At 38.1% G+C, this 14121-nt stretch overlaps 2 protein-coding genes and 1 pseudogene across 3 annotated transcripts; 1 reads left to right on the top strand and 2 right to left on the bottom strand.

Moving 5' to 3' along the window:
• Nucleotides 1-384: 384 nt before the first annotated feature.
• Nucleotides 385-3785, bottom strand: LOC137935197 (DET1- and DDB1-associated protein 1-like). The gene is made up of 4 exons (XM_068779888.1): nucleotides 3504-3785; nucleotides 1343-1403; nucleotides 775-836; nucleotides 385-689 (listed from the first exon to the last, which is right to left on the bottom strand). The coding sequence occupies exons 1-4, from the start codon at nucleotides 3585-3587 to the stop codon at nucleotides 600-602; spliced, it is 297 nt and encodes a 98-aa protein (XP_068635989.1). The 5' UTR covers nucleotides 3588-3785; the 3' UTR covers nucleotides 385-599.
• Nucleotides 3786-6854: 3069 nt separating this feature from the next.
• On the top strand, nucleotides 6855-9733 carry LOC137934889 (putative pentatricopeptide repeat-containing protein At1g64310). Of its 2 annotated transcripts, none has more exons than XM_068779460.1 (2): nucleotides 6855-7172; nucleotides 7500-9733. In XM_068779460.1, the coding sequence occupies exons 1-2, from the start codon at nucleotides 6996-6998 to the stop codon at nucleotides 8649-8651; spliced, it is 1329 nt and encodes a 442-aa protein (XP_068635561.1). In that variant the 5' UTR covers nucleotides 6855-6995; the 3' UTR covers nucleotides 8652-9733. The 2 variants fall into 2 exon arrangements, with proteins under 2 accessions (XP_068635561.1, XP_068635560.1); XM_068779459.1 differs by having other exon boundaries at nucleotides 6855-9223; nucleotides 9341-9733.
• Nucleotides 9734-10516: 783 nt separating this feature from the next.
• Nucleotides 10517-13671, bottom strand: LOC137934043 (heat shock protein 83-like; annotated as a pseudogene).
• Nucleotides 13672-14121: the final 450 nt, after the last annotated feature.

Here is a 14121-nt window from a genome sequence, read left to right as displayed (position 1 = left end):
TCCTTACTGGTCTGAAGTTTGTCAATTTTTTAGTAGGTAACTGATCTGAGATCTGAAGTTGAGACGGATAAATAGGACGACTAACATATCAATTTTTACTGAATATATAACTAAAATGAAATTATTTTTTTATTACGAATCAATAATAACTATAATTATTTGCAGAGGTCATGTTGGCTTATAAGAATCTAAATGTAGCATTTTCAAAGATGGCCAAATTCTGGACACAACCAGCAAATTTTGCTAAGGGCAAAATGGTTATTAAAATCTTAATAGTGAAGGATTTCAAAACGATTATTGGTTATAAAAATTAAAAAGATGCCCCTTAATAGGTATCATCTCTAGCAAGAAAAAGAGGGGAATTTCCATTGCTTTTGATCTACACATCTCTATCAGTGAAGGAATTTCCATTCCTTCCCTGTAATTTTATTTGTATTTAAAAGTATTTTACATATGATCTACACATCTAACTTGACCAGGATATGGGAAAAATCTCAAGACTTTAAATACACAGAACATACAGGTGACAAAAGCTTCATGGTTCCGAAAAAAATTGGTCATTTTGGATGGGGATTTCTTGTCGGGTAAAATGGAATCTCCTAGTTGGAATCATCGCCCAGACAACCCCGGGGCTGCTTGCATCCGTGCTCTGGCGTTAGGTGCTCTGAGGCTGCTCTCTTCAGCCTCAACTGCCACAAGAAAGAGAAGAAAACCCAGTGAGCACCCCAAAAAATAAGGAAATGCATCGCTGAGATGTGTTTCGGAGAAACAGACCTTCCCATCCCTCCCTTTATAGATATGTCTGAGGAGAATATGAGTTGCTTCCGTCGAAATTACTGCAATTACCCAGAAGAATCATTACAAGGTGTTGGTGTCAGCACAGCGAAACAATTTATAACTTCTACTTTACATGATTATCAAGTTCACTTCGTGATTGGTCATAGATTAGCTAGCAGAGTATTAGTTGATCAGTGGCAAAAATTGACAAGAAAGCCTCAAAGAAAACTGATGGATGCTATCCTTCTGCCAGGAGAAACCAGATCTTATTTCCATAGCAAAATCTGAACAGAAATTGGAGAAAATAATTCTATGACTATGCTTCAAAAATTAAAATGCTAACGAGGAAAACTTATGCTTTATAACATCGTGATTAACTCTAGGATTCTCTCACTATTAAACCCACAAAAAGTATAATAACAGCATCGAATGTTTCATGAATGGAAGGACAGAACATGGGAATAAAAGACATCGCAAGGAAGTACACCATATGAGTTTCAAGATAATCAAAAACTATTCACACGATCATTAAAATCATACAAGAGAAAAGCAGTACAATGCATACCTTGATTAGGTGGTGGCACGGTCCGATTATGAGTAGGATGATATGTTACTGGAGTTATTTTCTGAAAACCAAACATAACTTGAGTTATGAGAAAGTCAAAGAAATCTGTTTCTTGATACTTTTCACTTTGTACTTTAAAGGGAAAGGCACACCAGAAAAGTTGAATGGCAGATGAACTCCAGTTGTCCTACCTTATAACTAAATTTTTTTATCATATTAGAAAATTAAAATGAATTATTAGTTAAAAGTTAAAAATAATCCTACAAAGACATACTCAACATTCTCCTACGTGGTCAAACCATCACCTTGGATAAACGGCTGTAAGCTTGGTGGTGGATCAACATAGTATTTTTCCAAAAAATTAAATGTCGCCTTGTAAAAAGGTGGAGGCATATGAGAAGCCTCCGGTGCCACTTTTATAATGATGTGATTGATGCGGCGGCATCTTACATGCCACCACCTCTTTTATCTCATCTAAGATGAAAGCGGTATCCATGATTTTTATTTTTATTTTGAAAAAATGAATGTTATTCCAAAGCCAAAAAGCAAGAGAACAAAATTGAAGGGGTTCCATTACAACAAGAGTTGAAGGAACACCCCTTGCTTAGCAAGAAAATCAGTGTATTGATTGGCTGACCTCAGTTCCAAATGAGATGAAATAAAGCAGAAATATCCATGACTTCATGAAAAAGCTTGCCATTGAAGCCAAGGAGGCCTAGCCGCCTTTCAACACCACCCGAGGTAGCATCCATGATGCTGCCAGCAAACTGTTTTCTTTACCAAAAAAGAAAGACATGCCATTCTTTTGCCCCCAACATGGCCAGTTAACCCATGAAGAAGCATAGAATATGCATTTTTCAGAATTAATGAATTGGGAATAATTTCTAAATATTTTATGAGAGGTTTAGTTGCCTGGTATAGTTGTGATCAGTGAAAGGAGAAAAAGGAAGAGTAGAAGTATCAAAACAGGGGAAGGGGTGTTACATTGTGGAGAAACCATGAAGAAAGGGAGGAATCATTGAAGAAAGGGGAGACACGATGAAGACAAGGAGAAAAATGCTTTAATTTCTCAAATTTTAGGGGGGGGGCATTTGCCCCCACGGCCTACATGGCTCTGCACCCTGCAGAAAGCCAATATGCTCACCCTTTCTTGAGTCCCCAAGAACCACAGTACTACAGCAACAAGGAACCAATGCTGAGTAGAAGTCACACACACAAGTGAAAACCTGAGATTTGAGCATGAAGCTTCTATGACAATTTCAAGTGACGAACCCAGAGCTAGATTGGTCATTAGGAGTATGATTTACACAGCAGGAGCTAAATCCAAGCATTCTTAGGAAGAGGGAGGACTGACAACAGCAGACTGTTTTGATAGCCACAAACTACCAAAGAATCCCAGTGGAGTACCGTGTTCAAGAGGTCATGATAGGAACCTCAATTTCCAACCAGAATCATCCTGCGTAGCTGCTGAAGTAGATGGTTAATGAAAATTATCTGTAGTTCTAATGGAACTAAGCTCAGAAGAGCATATTCCTACAGATTCAACAACAAATTTTCCAGTCCTTCCCTTTAAAAGACATAAAAGAATTCATCTGTATGTGCTGTTGGTGAGACAGTGCAAAGAAAAAACTATCCCATCACAGAAAATCCGAAATGACATATACAAGTCTACAAAAACACTAGACGAGCAACCTAAAACTTCAAATAATAAAGCTTTGTTTTTCAAATCTATATGAAAAAAGCATAAAAAAATTCTCATGCGTGGCAACAATAGAAGAGGAGCAGATGTATAAACAGGGTCGAGTAACAAGTACCCTAAAACATCAACAGTCTGCAGAGGAAAAGAAAATTTAAAGGAATAATTAATAAACCATTCACAAATTTGTCAGACAGAGAGAAAAGCAAATGCTACTTTCATACATGTAGAAAGAAACAACATAACAAACCACGCTAAGTATTATCGTTCTATTAGCAGGAAACAACAACTCAAAAACACCTGCCATGCGATAAAACGGAACCCAAAAACCCTACGATCTAACTTCAATGCGGACTAGACACATTTGAACTTAGTTAACAAAATGAATATTAAAAACAATCAGGGAAACATCCACGTATAAATGATGAAATAAAAAAATCAGAACGGATGCAAGGAGTAGCTTACGAAGGGATGATCAGGATCAGAGGGGCGCAATTGGCTGAAATTGTGTGGATCGTAAGAAGGCCAGTTTTCAAGCAGAGAACCCATGAAAACTAGATGCCCCGGCAGAAGTTCTATCGGAAGGGAAATGGCAAGAAGAAAAATTGAAGGGGAAAACTCAGAGTTATTAGCGGAAGCGAATATCGTCTTCCGTCATCGTCGTCCGTCTCCCACCGCGGCAGAAGAAAATGGAAGCGGAAAAGAAATAGACTCGCCAGCGATGTAACACTTGATCAGGTTTACAGACTAAATCTGTAGGAAGGAAGACGATGTATTATCGCGAAGACACTAAAATGGAAACTGCAGACCAAAACTTACAGGTAGAGAGTGGCCCAAAGAGACACGTGGGAGTCGTATGTGGTCCCGTAAGCAGCATATGCATGACAGATGGGCGTCTTTCAAGTTTCTCATTGTCTGCCGTATAAAAAAATATGTCTTGTTTTTCTGGTAAATGAAATTTGTAACAAAGAGCACAAGAAAGAAAGATTGGGGTTCTAGAATGATACATAAGCAAAAAATATTAGTAACAATATAAAAATACATGAAAAAATAATAATTGATAAATATTTAATATTTACCTAGATGAGTATGTCCATCAATGTTGTACAACGCCACCAAGCAATGCCTCCTTTGATAGATGAACCACAAGATGGACCATCACATAAAAAATAATGGTCGAAAGATATTTTCTTACGTACATAAAATTAACATAATGTTACTGTGTAGCTTCTTCAACATGTCAACCTTTAGTGTTCTTAGCACAACTCTTTGAAAAATAGTTTCATCTCAATAATTGGAGTGGACACGTTTTGGATAGATAACTACGTAATACCATCAAAAGTAAACATTGCATCGTTATATGACAATTATGACTCGTTAAGCCTAATATATGCGAGACATCCACATTGAGGCACTTTGATATATTTTAAGCGTACCTAGAAACTTGGATATTTCAAAGTCTAGCACAATACCATTTTTTCTCTTGTTTCGACATTGCTAGGTTAGACCTAGTTTTTGTAGACTCCTTCTATTTACTCAGGGGGTTCAACATCATGCTACAATATTGTTACAAATGTTGTTCTCAATATGCATAATATATAAAAAATTGTGCCTCAATTTCAACTTCGACTAATAACATTGCAAAAATATGCTCTTCATCTTCTAGTTCAACTCAACATGAGATCATTTCTACTTTCCATTAGTCCACTTTTTATCATATGGCATCTAGGAGAGTTCATACAATTGTTTCTCCATGTCACTACTTGATAATTGAATGAGATGAGGGGGGTTGATTGTCTTATTTAGCATCAAACTTTATATCTCTTTGCCACCTATGGTATATGGTAGGAAGCGATGATGACACATATAACATTCATTTCTTTCATATTTTAGTCACTGTAAAATTATTTTGGTTCATACATGTTGAGAATGCCAATTTTCCTTTAGTACTCCAACCTCGTGAACTGTAAGCCAAAAAATCATTTATGGTTCAAAAAAGTGCAACATGCATCATAAAAACTTAACTTGTAAATGCATAAAAAATTGTACTCCCTTCCAATACTATTTCAACTCATATACCAATGGGTGTAAATAAACATCAATATACATCTAACAATGTTGGACCGATAATTAATAAGCTCATTACAAAATAAATATTTTTTCATACACTTCCATGTGACCAAATTATGTGGCATCAACAACACCGGTAATATGTTGTACGAAATACACATCTTGTTGAGCAGGTTAAAACCGTTGTTGGCAAGGTCTAGACATACAATCCATGAATCTATTGTAAACCACATGTACTCTTTATCAAATTAACGTCAAAGCATGGAATTTGTTAGATATCTCAATGTATTTACTTCATTCATATTTTGCTCATTATCTACTCAAATTGTATTTTAACAATGTATTTTACTTCATTCATATTATGCTTGAAATAATTTTCATATTTTCAACCAAACTTACCCAACCTAAGACCAAACAAATAAACAAAAAAGAACATACCAAATCAACTTGTATTAAAAAAATATGAAAACAAAATCCATGCCGTAGTTCCATCATATTCCCCTCCTTGAGGATGAAAAAGCATTTCCTCGCTGCATGGACACCATTCCATAAGACTTCAATTTATTAAAATAAATCAAAGTATGAACATAAAATATGATGTCACAATAAATATACATAAAAGATATCAATATTGATAAAATATATACAAGATAGATTATGGCTCGATTCATATTAGAATTTAAGTGTTTAAGGTTTGATTAAGATTAGAGTTATGGTTAGGACTTAATTAGCATTTGATTCAGATTAGGTTAGGGTTTAATTAGGGTTCAATTCGGATTGAGGTTGTGGCTAGGGTTTAATGAGAGTTTGATTCAAATTAGGATAGGATTAGGGGTTAGGGTTTAATTAGGATTTTATTTGAATTAGGCTTATGGTTAGGGTTTAATAAGACTTCAATTCAGATTAGGTTAGAGTTAGGGTTTAATTAGATTTTAATTAGGGTTTTATTCATATTAGAGTTATGGGTAGGGTTTAATTAGAGTTTGATTGGAATTAGGGTAGGTTAGTGTCTAATGTTTAGGGTTAAAGTTAGGGTCAAAATTAAGGTTTAAATAGTTTAGTTAGGTTTTTATTCAGTTTAGGGTTATGGTTAGGATTTTATTAGAATTTGATTTGGATTAGGTTAGGGCTAGGATTAATGCTAGGGTTTGGGCCAAGGTTAGGTTTTTTAGAGTTTAATTAGGGCTAGGGTTTAATTACAGTTCGATTCAAATTAGATTAGGGTTTAATGATAGTTATTAGTGTTAATTACATTTTATTAGGATTAGGATTATGGTTTAATTAAGGTTTTATTTGGTTATTATTATCGTTAGGGTTTAATTATGATTTGATTTGGATTAGGTTAGGATTAAGGTTTGATGTTAGGGTTAGAGTTAGGCTAAGGGTTTGGTTAGCGTTAGGTTAATTAGGGAATAATATTAGGGTTAGTATTTTCGTTAAGGTTAAGGTTTGGGTTAGGATTAGGGTTTAATTAGGGTTAGGATAATTATAGTCTAGATTTAATTGCGTCTAGTCATGAATAATCCTTATGACTTTGAAGGATGCATTGTTCTACTTTAGCTTTCCTGTTTTTTTATCTAAATGTTCTATTAAGCATAGTGGTTGCAGGGGGCTGAACTAGTTTTACAACCAAAAAAACTATTTCTAGTTTTCCTGGATATAAATTTCCAGTCATGGCACTGACGGGGCTGTATCTTTCATAGAATTTTCCTGGCCTGCTAAACTTTTGTGAAAGATATTGATTTTCTTGAGCGCATATAACCGTCCCGCTGTTAAATTATGACAATTTCAGATGGGTGAATTTGTAACTTTTGCCGTTTCTCGTCCCAAGGGTCACATTCGCTTGCAATTTAATCACTTTGTTTCATCCTCTTTGTTGGTTTATGGATGCGTATTTCCTTCCATTCCCTTCACTCCGAGCTCTTGAAATCTCATAACACCCTTTCGAAAACCAAAAGTTTACATGCTCTAGTAATTGCGACTGGCTTAGCAGGGAATTCCTTCTTCGCTACAAGAATCCTTCGGTTTTATGTGATCAATGGTCATCTGGTCTTTGCTCGTCAGGTGTTCGATCTAACTCCTCTGAAAAGTGTCTTTCTCTGGAACTCCATGATTAGAGCTTACAATCGGGATCATGAATTCAACCTTGGTTTTTCTCTTTTTGGGCGGATGTTAAGTTCTGATACAAAGCCTGATGACTTCACTTTTGCTTGCGTACTGCGTGCGTGTGCTGAAAAAATTGATCTTGCAAGAGCAAAATGGGTTCACGGAATCATAGCTGTGTATGGTCTGTCAACCTATCCCATATCGGGTACTGCTCTTGTGAATACATATTTAACTCTTAACCTTACGAAGGATGCTGAATTTGTTTTTAATGGAATGTACAAACAGGACTTGGTTTCATGGAATTCAATACTGTCTGGTTTTGCGAATAGAGGATTTTGGCACAAATGCCTTGAGTCGTTCAGTAAAATGCAGACCCTAGGGATTAAACCAGATGGATATACTATGGTTGGTTTGCTTACTTGTTTTTCTGACCCAAACTTGCTGGATGTTGGGAGAGGAGTTCATGCTCTTTGCTTGAAACATGGTTTAGATGCAAGTATGCATGTTAGAAGTGCCCTTGTCAGCATGTACTGCAGGTGCAATGCTCTCTCTTTTGCTGTTCAAGAGTTCAGTGAGTTTTCTGATCCAGATTTAATTACGTGGTCTTCTATAATAGCAGGGTGTTCTCAGTTGGGGGAGTGTAGGCATTCTTTATTCTTCTTCTCAGAAATGATTAAGGCAGCTAAGATACCTGATCCTGTAGTAATTGCTACTGTTCTTGCTGCTTCTGCTCAATTGGCAATGATCCAATCTGGCAAGGAGATTCATGCATATGTTTTTAGACATAAACTTGACTCACAGGTTATGGTGGCATCAGCTCTTTTAGACTTGTATTCTAAGTCAGGTTTCTTCAATTTAGCGGTCAATGTTTTTGAGATGATGGGAGAAAGAAATACAGTCACGTATAATTCAATGATTATGGGACTTGGGTTGAATGGGCTTCCACATAAAGCCACTGAATTATTCAAACAGATGTTAGAGAATGGACTAAAACCTGATGAGTCCACATTTTCTGCACTACTATCTGGTTATTGTCACGGAGGGCTTGTTGCTGAAGGTCGAGAATTATTTAAGAGAATGGAGCATAAATTTGGGATCATCCCTGAAACAGAGCATTATGTATATATGGTGAGGCTTCTTGGGGTGGTTGGCCATCTGGAAGAAGCTTATAATCTTATCTTAGCCATGCCTGCATTGCCAGATTCGGCTATTTGGGGTGCACTCTTGCTGGGTTGTAGTTTGCATGGAAATTCTCATCTGCTCAAAATTATAGCCGACCACCTCTTTGAGACAAAACCAGATAAGACAGCCTATAGAGTCATGGTTTCAAATATATATGCGGCCGATGGTAGATGGCATGATGTGGAGAATCTGAGAGATACAATGATAGAAGGAATGCCACAAAAAGTTCCTGGCAGTAGCTTGCTTTGTACATGATAACTTACTATTTGGAAACCATTCTGGAAATTAAATCTGTAAATAGTAGCTCCCTTCTATTCAACATGAGGGACTGGTCCTATTTATTCTAACGCAGTTGTCAGAAGCAACCTAAACTGCCAATTTGGGGAAGCCACATCAGCTTGTGAATGCTGAAAACTTTTCTGCAATGGTGCTATGAGAGCCTCTCTAGTCAACCTAGACTTCTAGTACACCTACTGGCTGGAGAACTTCATTGCTGGAGCTATACTAACAATTGTCCACTGGTCATTATTAATACTTTTTGGATGGAAATCAGAGACTGAGTTATTGTAATTTGATGAATTTTGGAGTTCCACTTACACTAAGCCTGAATGACTGTCAAGCAGGGATTAGATTGAACATGGGTTTATGTTAAGAGGGATGCAACTTGTCGTTGGGTGTCACAGAAAACATACATAAAGCATACATATAACTCATGCTTCACAAAAGTAGTGCACCAGATGAGAAGACAACAATGGACACACGTCTGAAGAGATCTGGAAAACTTGGGATCGTTCACCTCTATATTCGGTGGTTACCCTAACATGCATGTGACTACTCTCTCCAATCCCTCTAGAAGTTACATGACGTAAATTACCTATGTTACTATATTTGATATATAATGTGTTTTCATAATATTAAGCATGTATCTGGTGTATGTTTATCAGTTCATGATTATGAAGAATGAAGATGTACTCATCTGGCAAAAACAGGAGATGCACTAGGATCTGGCATGATGTGAAATTTGGTTCTGGATCACAGGTGAGTCTAATTGTCCTGTTTTTTTCAGAATTGCAATGGACAGCAGGCATCCCACACGATTATGTCCTTACCTCACTCCTCTCTAACTGGCTGGCATCTCTTGCCGCTGCATCCACCACCAGTTCACTCACTGAAAATACCCAAGTAGGCAGTTTTGGTCAAGTCATGAAGCACCACATGGAGGAAGTTTTAATCTTCAGTTCTGGTTTATGAATCTTATATTTTTAATCTATCTTATTGCTAAACAATCAGGAGCTGGAATTTAGGGACTTTGCTCTTCCTTTAAAGAGTTTGTCTTGTTTGGCAGCAAAGAAAACTAAGAAAAAGGAAAAGTAATCAGGAGAAAAAGAAAATTTCCCTTGATTGTTTTGAGAGTAACGTCGAGAGAAAAGCAAATAAAGGAGTTATTTCCTCTCTTACATTATAGCAATTTCCTCTCCAAAAATGGAGGTATTCTGAGAGAAGAAAAGAAGATAAGGAGGGAGGGAATAGGGGATTTTATCATTGCTCCCACTCTCTTTGAAACCTAATCATCCCAAGCTTTCCTCGGACTGGCTTGCCTAGGAGCCTTCCTCAACTCAGAACTCTCTTTCTCTCCATTGCCGGAAGCCTCCCTTGTTGGAAATTTCCCCACCCTCCATTCTCTCCCATTGTCCTAGAAAACTTATCCTCTGAATATTACTCGATTTTTCACCTATACTTGATGCTATCACCTTCATTATCTTCTTTCCAAATAATGTTCTCAATGCCTGAATGCATGGAAAGAGGTTTGCACCCCATGATTGGGGCATAACTCTCTCTGCATGTATCATGAAATTCTGAGTTTTGAGGACAAAATGGAGGAATTATCATTTGATGTTGAACCCATATTTTAATATCTCAATACATTATATAATAGTGTATTTGAGCCAGATTCTAAAGACACATTTCTTGAACATTAACTACACCCTTTATAGACATTTATTAGGGTGTGTCATGCTTCTTTCATCGTCTGAGCTGAAACAATTTTGTTAAAGTCTCCTGCATGCATGAACAAAAATGCTTATCTAGCTAATCAAATTAGAGAAACCTAACCATAAGGCTATCGGAAGACCCAGGAGAAGGATTTTATACTCTGCAGTTCACAGTTCTCATCGACAAAGGCTATCGGAAGACCATAACTTTTAATATCTTCAATGACTAAAACCTTTCAAGAACATTGTAAACCATTAAAAAAAAAAAAAAAACTCGATACACTAGACTAAAGAGATGAACAAATACACAGACGCGACCTCCATAAGACACAAACTCACAACCTATCGTTTTTCAGCGAGGCTGGTACTCAAACGGTCTCCTATTTAGTCGACTTCTTCCATTTTGCTCTCTTCGTTGTTGACTTCTTCAAGTGGTGGCATGTCAACATCATCAGCGCCTGCCTCCTCATCCTCATCAATGTTCAGACCCAATTTCAGCATTCTGTGAATCCTGCCTGAGAAGGTGTTGGGATCTTCCAGACTGAACCCAGAAGTAAGCAGAGCAGTCTCATAGAGTAGCAGTACCAGGTCCTTGACAGATTTGTAGTTCTTATCTGCCTCCGCTCTTTTCCTGAGTTCCTCCATAATGCCGTTGTCAGGATTGATCTCCATTGTCTTCTTAGAAGACATGTAAGAGCTCATGCTGCTGTCTTTAAGCGCCTGGGCCTTCATAATTCTTTCCATATTCGCAGTCCAACCATACTCACCTGTCACCAAGCAGCAAGGTGAATCGACAATTCTATCAGAGACCACAACTTTCTCTACCCTGTCTCCCAGAATGTCCTTTATCACTTTGCAGAGACTTTCAAATGCAGCCTTCTTTTCTTCTCTTTTCTTTTTCTCCTCCTCATCTTCCTCGAGTTTCAGTCCCTCCTTGGTTGCTGAAACCAGCTTCTTTCCATCATACTCCTTCAGCTGCCCCACTGCATACTCATCAATAACATCGACCATGTAGAGGACTTCATAGCCTCTCTTCTTCAGCTTCTCCAAGAAGGGAGAATTCTCGACAGCCTTTTTGCTTTCTCCGGTAATGTAGTATATGTCCTTCTGTCCCTCCTTCATCCTTGTCACATAGTCCTTCAAACTGGTCATTTCCTCTCCACTCTTAGTTGAGTGGTATCGAAGCAACTCCGCCAGCTTGGTTCTGTTCTGACTATCCTCGTGGATACCCAATTTCAAATTCTTTGAGAAAGCTTCATAAAACTTGGCGTAATCTTCCTTGTTTTCTGCAATCTCCATGAACATCTCGATGCATTTCTTGACAAGGTTCTTTCTAATCACCTTCAAAATTTTGTTCTGCTGAAGCATTTCTCGGGAGATGTTGAGTGGCAGATCGTCAGAGTCCACAACACCTTTGATAAATCCGAGATACTCAGGAATTAGCTCCTCGCAGTTGTCCATTATAAAGACCCTGCGCACATAGAGCTTGATATTGTTCATCTTCTTTCTTGTGTCGAAGAGATCAAATGGGGCCCGTTTTGGAACAAACAGGATAGCCTTGAATTCCAGCTGCCCCTCAACAGAGAAGTGCTTCACTGCAAGGTGGTCTTCCCAGTCATTCGTCAGGCTCTTGTAGAAGGAAGCATACTCCTCCTTGGTGATCTCTTCGGGTTTGCGCAGCCAGATGGGTTTCTGCTTGTTAATTTGAGTCCATTCATGAGACACTTCCTTCACCTTCTTCTTCTTGGATTTAGACTCTTTATTCTCATCCACATCTTCCACTTCACCCTCCTCTTCTTTCTTTTCCTCCTCTTCGTCATCGCTCACCTCCTTCTCAACGGTCTTCTCGGTCCAGAGGTATATTGGGTAGCTGATGAACTCCGAATGTTTCTTCACCAGGTCCTTAATTCTCCTCTCCTCTAAGTATTCCAACTGTAACAATTTTAAAAAATAATAATAAATAAAAACATTGTTTAAAACTTATCTTCTCTGCTATTTCCATAGCAAGAATGGTAACTGGATAATAAGATACACTACAAACGCATCTTACCTGATCTTCTTTGAGGAAGAGGTAATCTTCGTCCCCCTACCTAGAGGCTCACCATTGACATCCCTGGTAACACTGAATGAACCACCCGCCTGAGATTCCCAGACGTACTGCTCGTCGTCGTTGTGCTTGGTGGTCACAATAACTTTCTCTGCCACCAAATAAGCAGAGTAGAATCCCACACCGAACTGACCAATCATGCTTACATCGGCACCAGCCTGAAGAGCCTCCATGAATTCTTTTGTTCCGGACCTTGCAATGGTTCCCAAATTGTTCACCAGGTCTGCATCAAGAAACCTCAACTCAAAACAATTTCAATTCAGAAAATTCGGAACAACGCCCGAAGTGAAACTAGAACCTACAGCTTCTCGTCCTACTTTGGAATATCAATCAGCACTCTTGTTCAAATCAGAAGGAACAAGGAAAATACGAAGCCAAATCATAGACATCTAACGACAGAATTTCCTTGCCCCTTCCAATACGAAATTCATGAGGCCCAACAATCTACTTATTCAGTTAACACATACAATATTTGAAGGCATTAAGAATTTGAATCAGAGTGACGTAAAAACCAAAACGATCATACTAATCGACTACAGACCCGCTTTAGTCATCCCAATTCCGCTGTCAATGATAGAAAGCGTCTTGTTCGCTTTGTCGGGAACGATCCTGATGAAGAGCTCCGGCTGGGCATCCAACTTGCTCTTGTCCGTCAAACTCTCGAAGCGGATCTTATCCAAAGCCTGAGAAAAACCAGAAGAAAAGAAACGCTTCGATTAGTACCTCTCAAAAGCCTCGCAAACCATCAACACACTTGTCGTCCAGGCTAGTACTCACATCAGACGAGTTGCTGATGAGCTCCCGAAGGAAAATCTCCTTGTTACTGTAAAAAGTGTTGATAATCAAACTGAGAAGCTGGTTGATTTCCGCCTGGAAGGCGAATGTCTCCACTTCTCCAGCCATTTGAACGTCAGCCATTCTTCACTCCAACCAAGGGGAACCGAATCGACAGAAAAAGAAAGAGCGCCTAAAGACGAAGACTAATTTGCTCGGATTTCTCACTTGGAATTATCGCAGAGTTTTTCTCCACTGGATGGATTGAGTAAAGCGGAAGAAGAATATTTATACAAGAGAGTGGTTGAAAGGGTTCTAGGTGCTTCGGGCGATGAATTTGGGAAGACGAGAGGAATTTCTGGAGATGTTGGTGGCTTCTCGAGAGTTCTCCCATCTGGCTTTTGCATTGTTTCTTTTTTCCTACGAAATCCAGAAGCTTCTGTCGTATGGACAGTCCAGACCAGACGGTTCATTGCTTGAATTGTAGATGGCGGCAACTAGGGGTCGTATTGAGCCGAGTCTAACTCAGTTCAGTGGTGAGTCTTAGATTAAACTCAAACTCGGCATGAAAATTTAAAATAAATTCAAGTTTGAGCTTTAAATAAAGAGAATTTGATGAAGAAATTAGTGTCATTGAACTACAGCTTAATAGACCTAACAAAAAGAACAAATTTTTTCATCAATCGCATTTATTTCATTGGCAAATAACACCATTAAATGTTGAGGAACTCAAATGAGCCAATTGTCTTTGAGGTTTGAGGTAAATAAGAGCAATCATTAACCAATTAAAGAGAGAATTAACGAAAAGATTAGTAAAAAATATATGTTAATGAGTAGGTTCACGAATTAACAA

This window comes from Aristolochia californica, unplaced genomic scaffold (assembly GCF_029961685.1).
Source record: "Aristolochia californica isolate CCGP_79_NKW_82.1479 unplaced genomic scaffold, dmAriCali1.0.hap1 SCAF_6, whole genome shotgun sequence".
NCBI classification, from domain to species: domain Eukaryota; kingdom Viridiplantae; phylum Streptophyta; class Magnoliopsida; order Piperales; family Aristolochiaceae; genus Aristolochia; species Aristolochia californica.
Note: the sequence above shows the minus strand (reverse complement) of the source record. Positions and strands in the feature narration are given on the sequence as shown.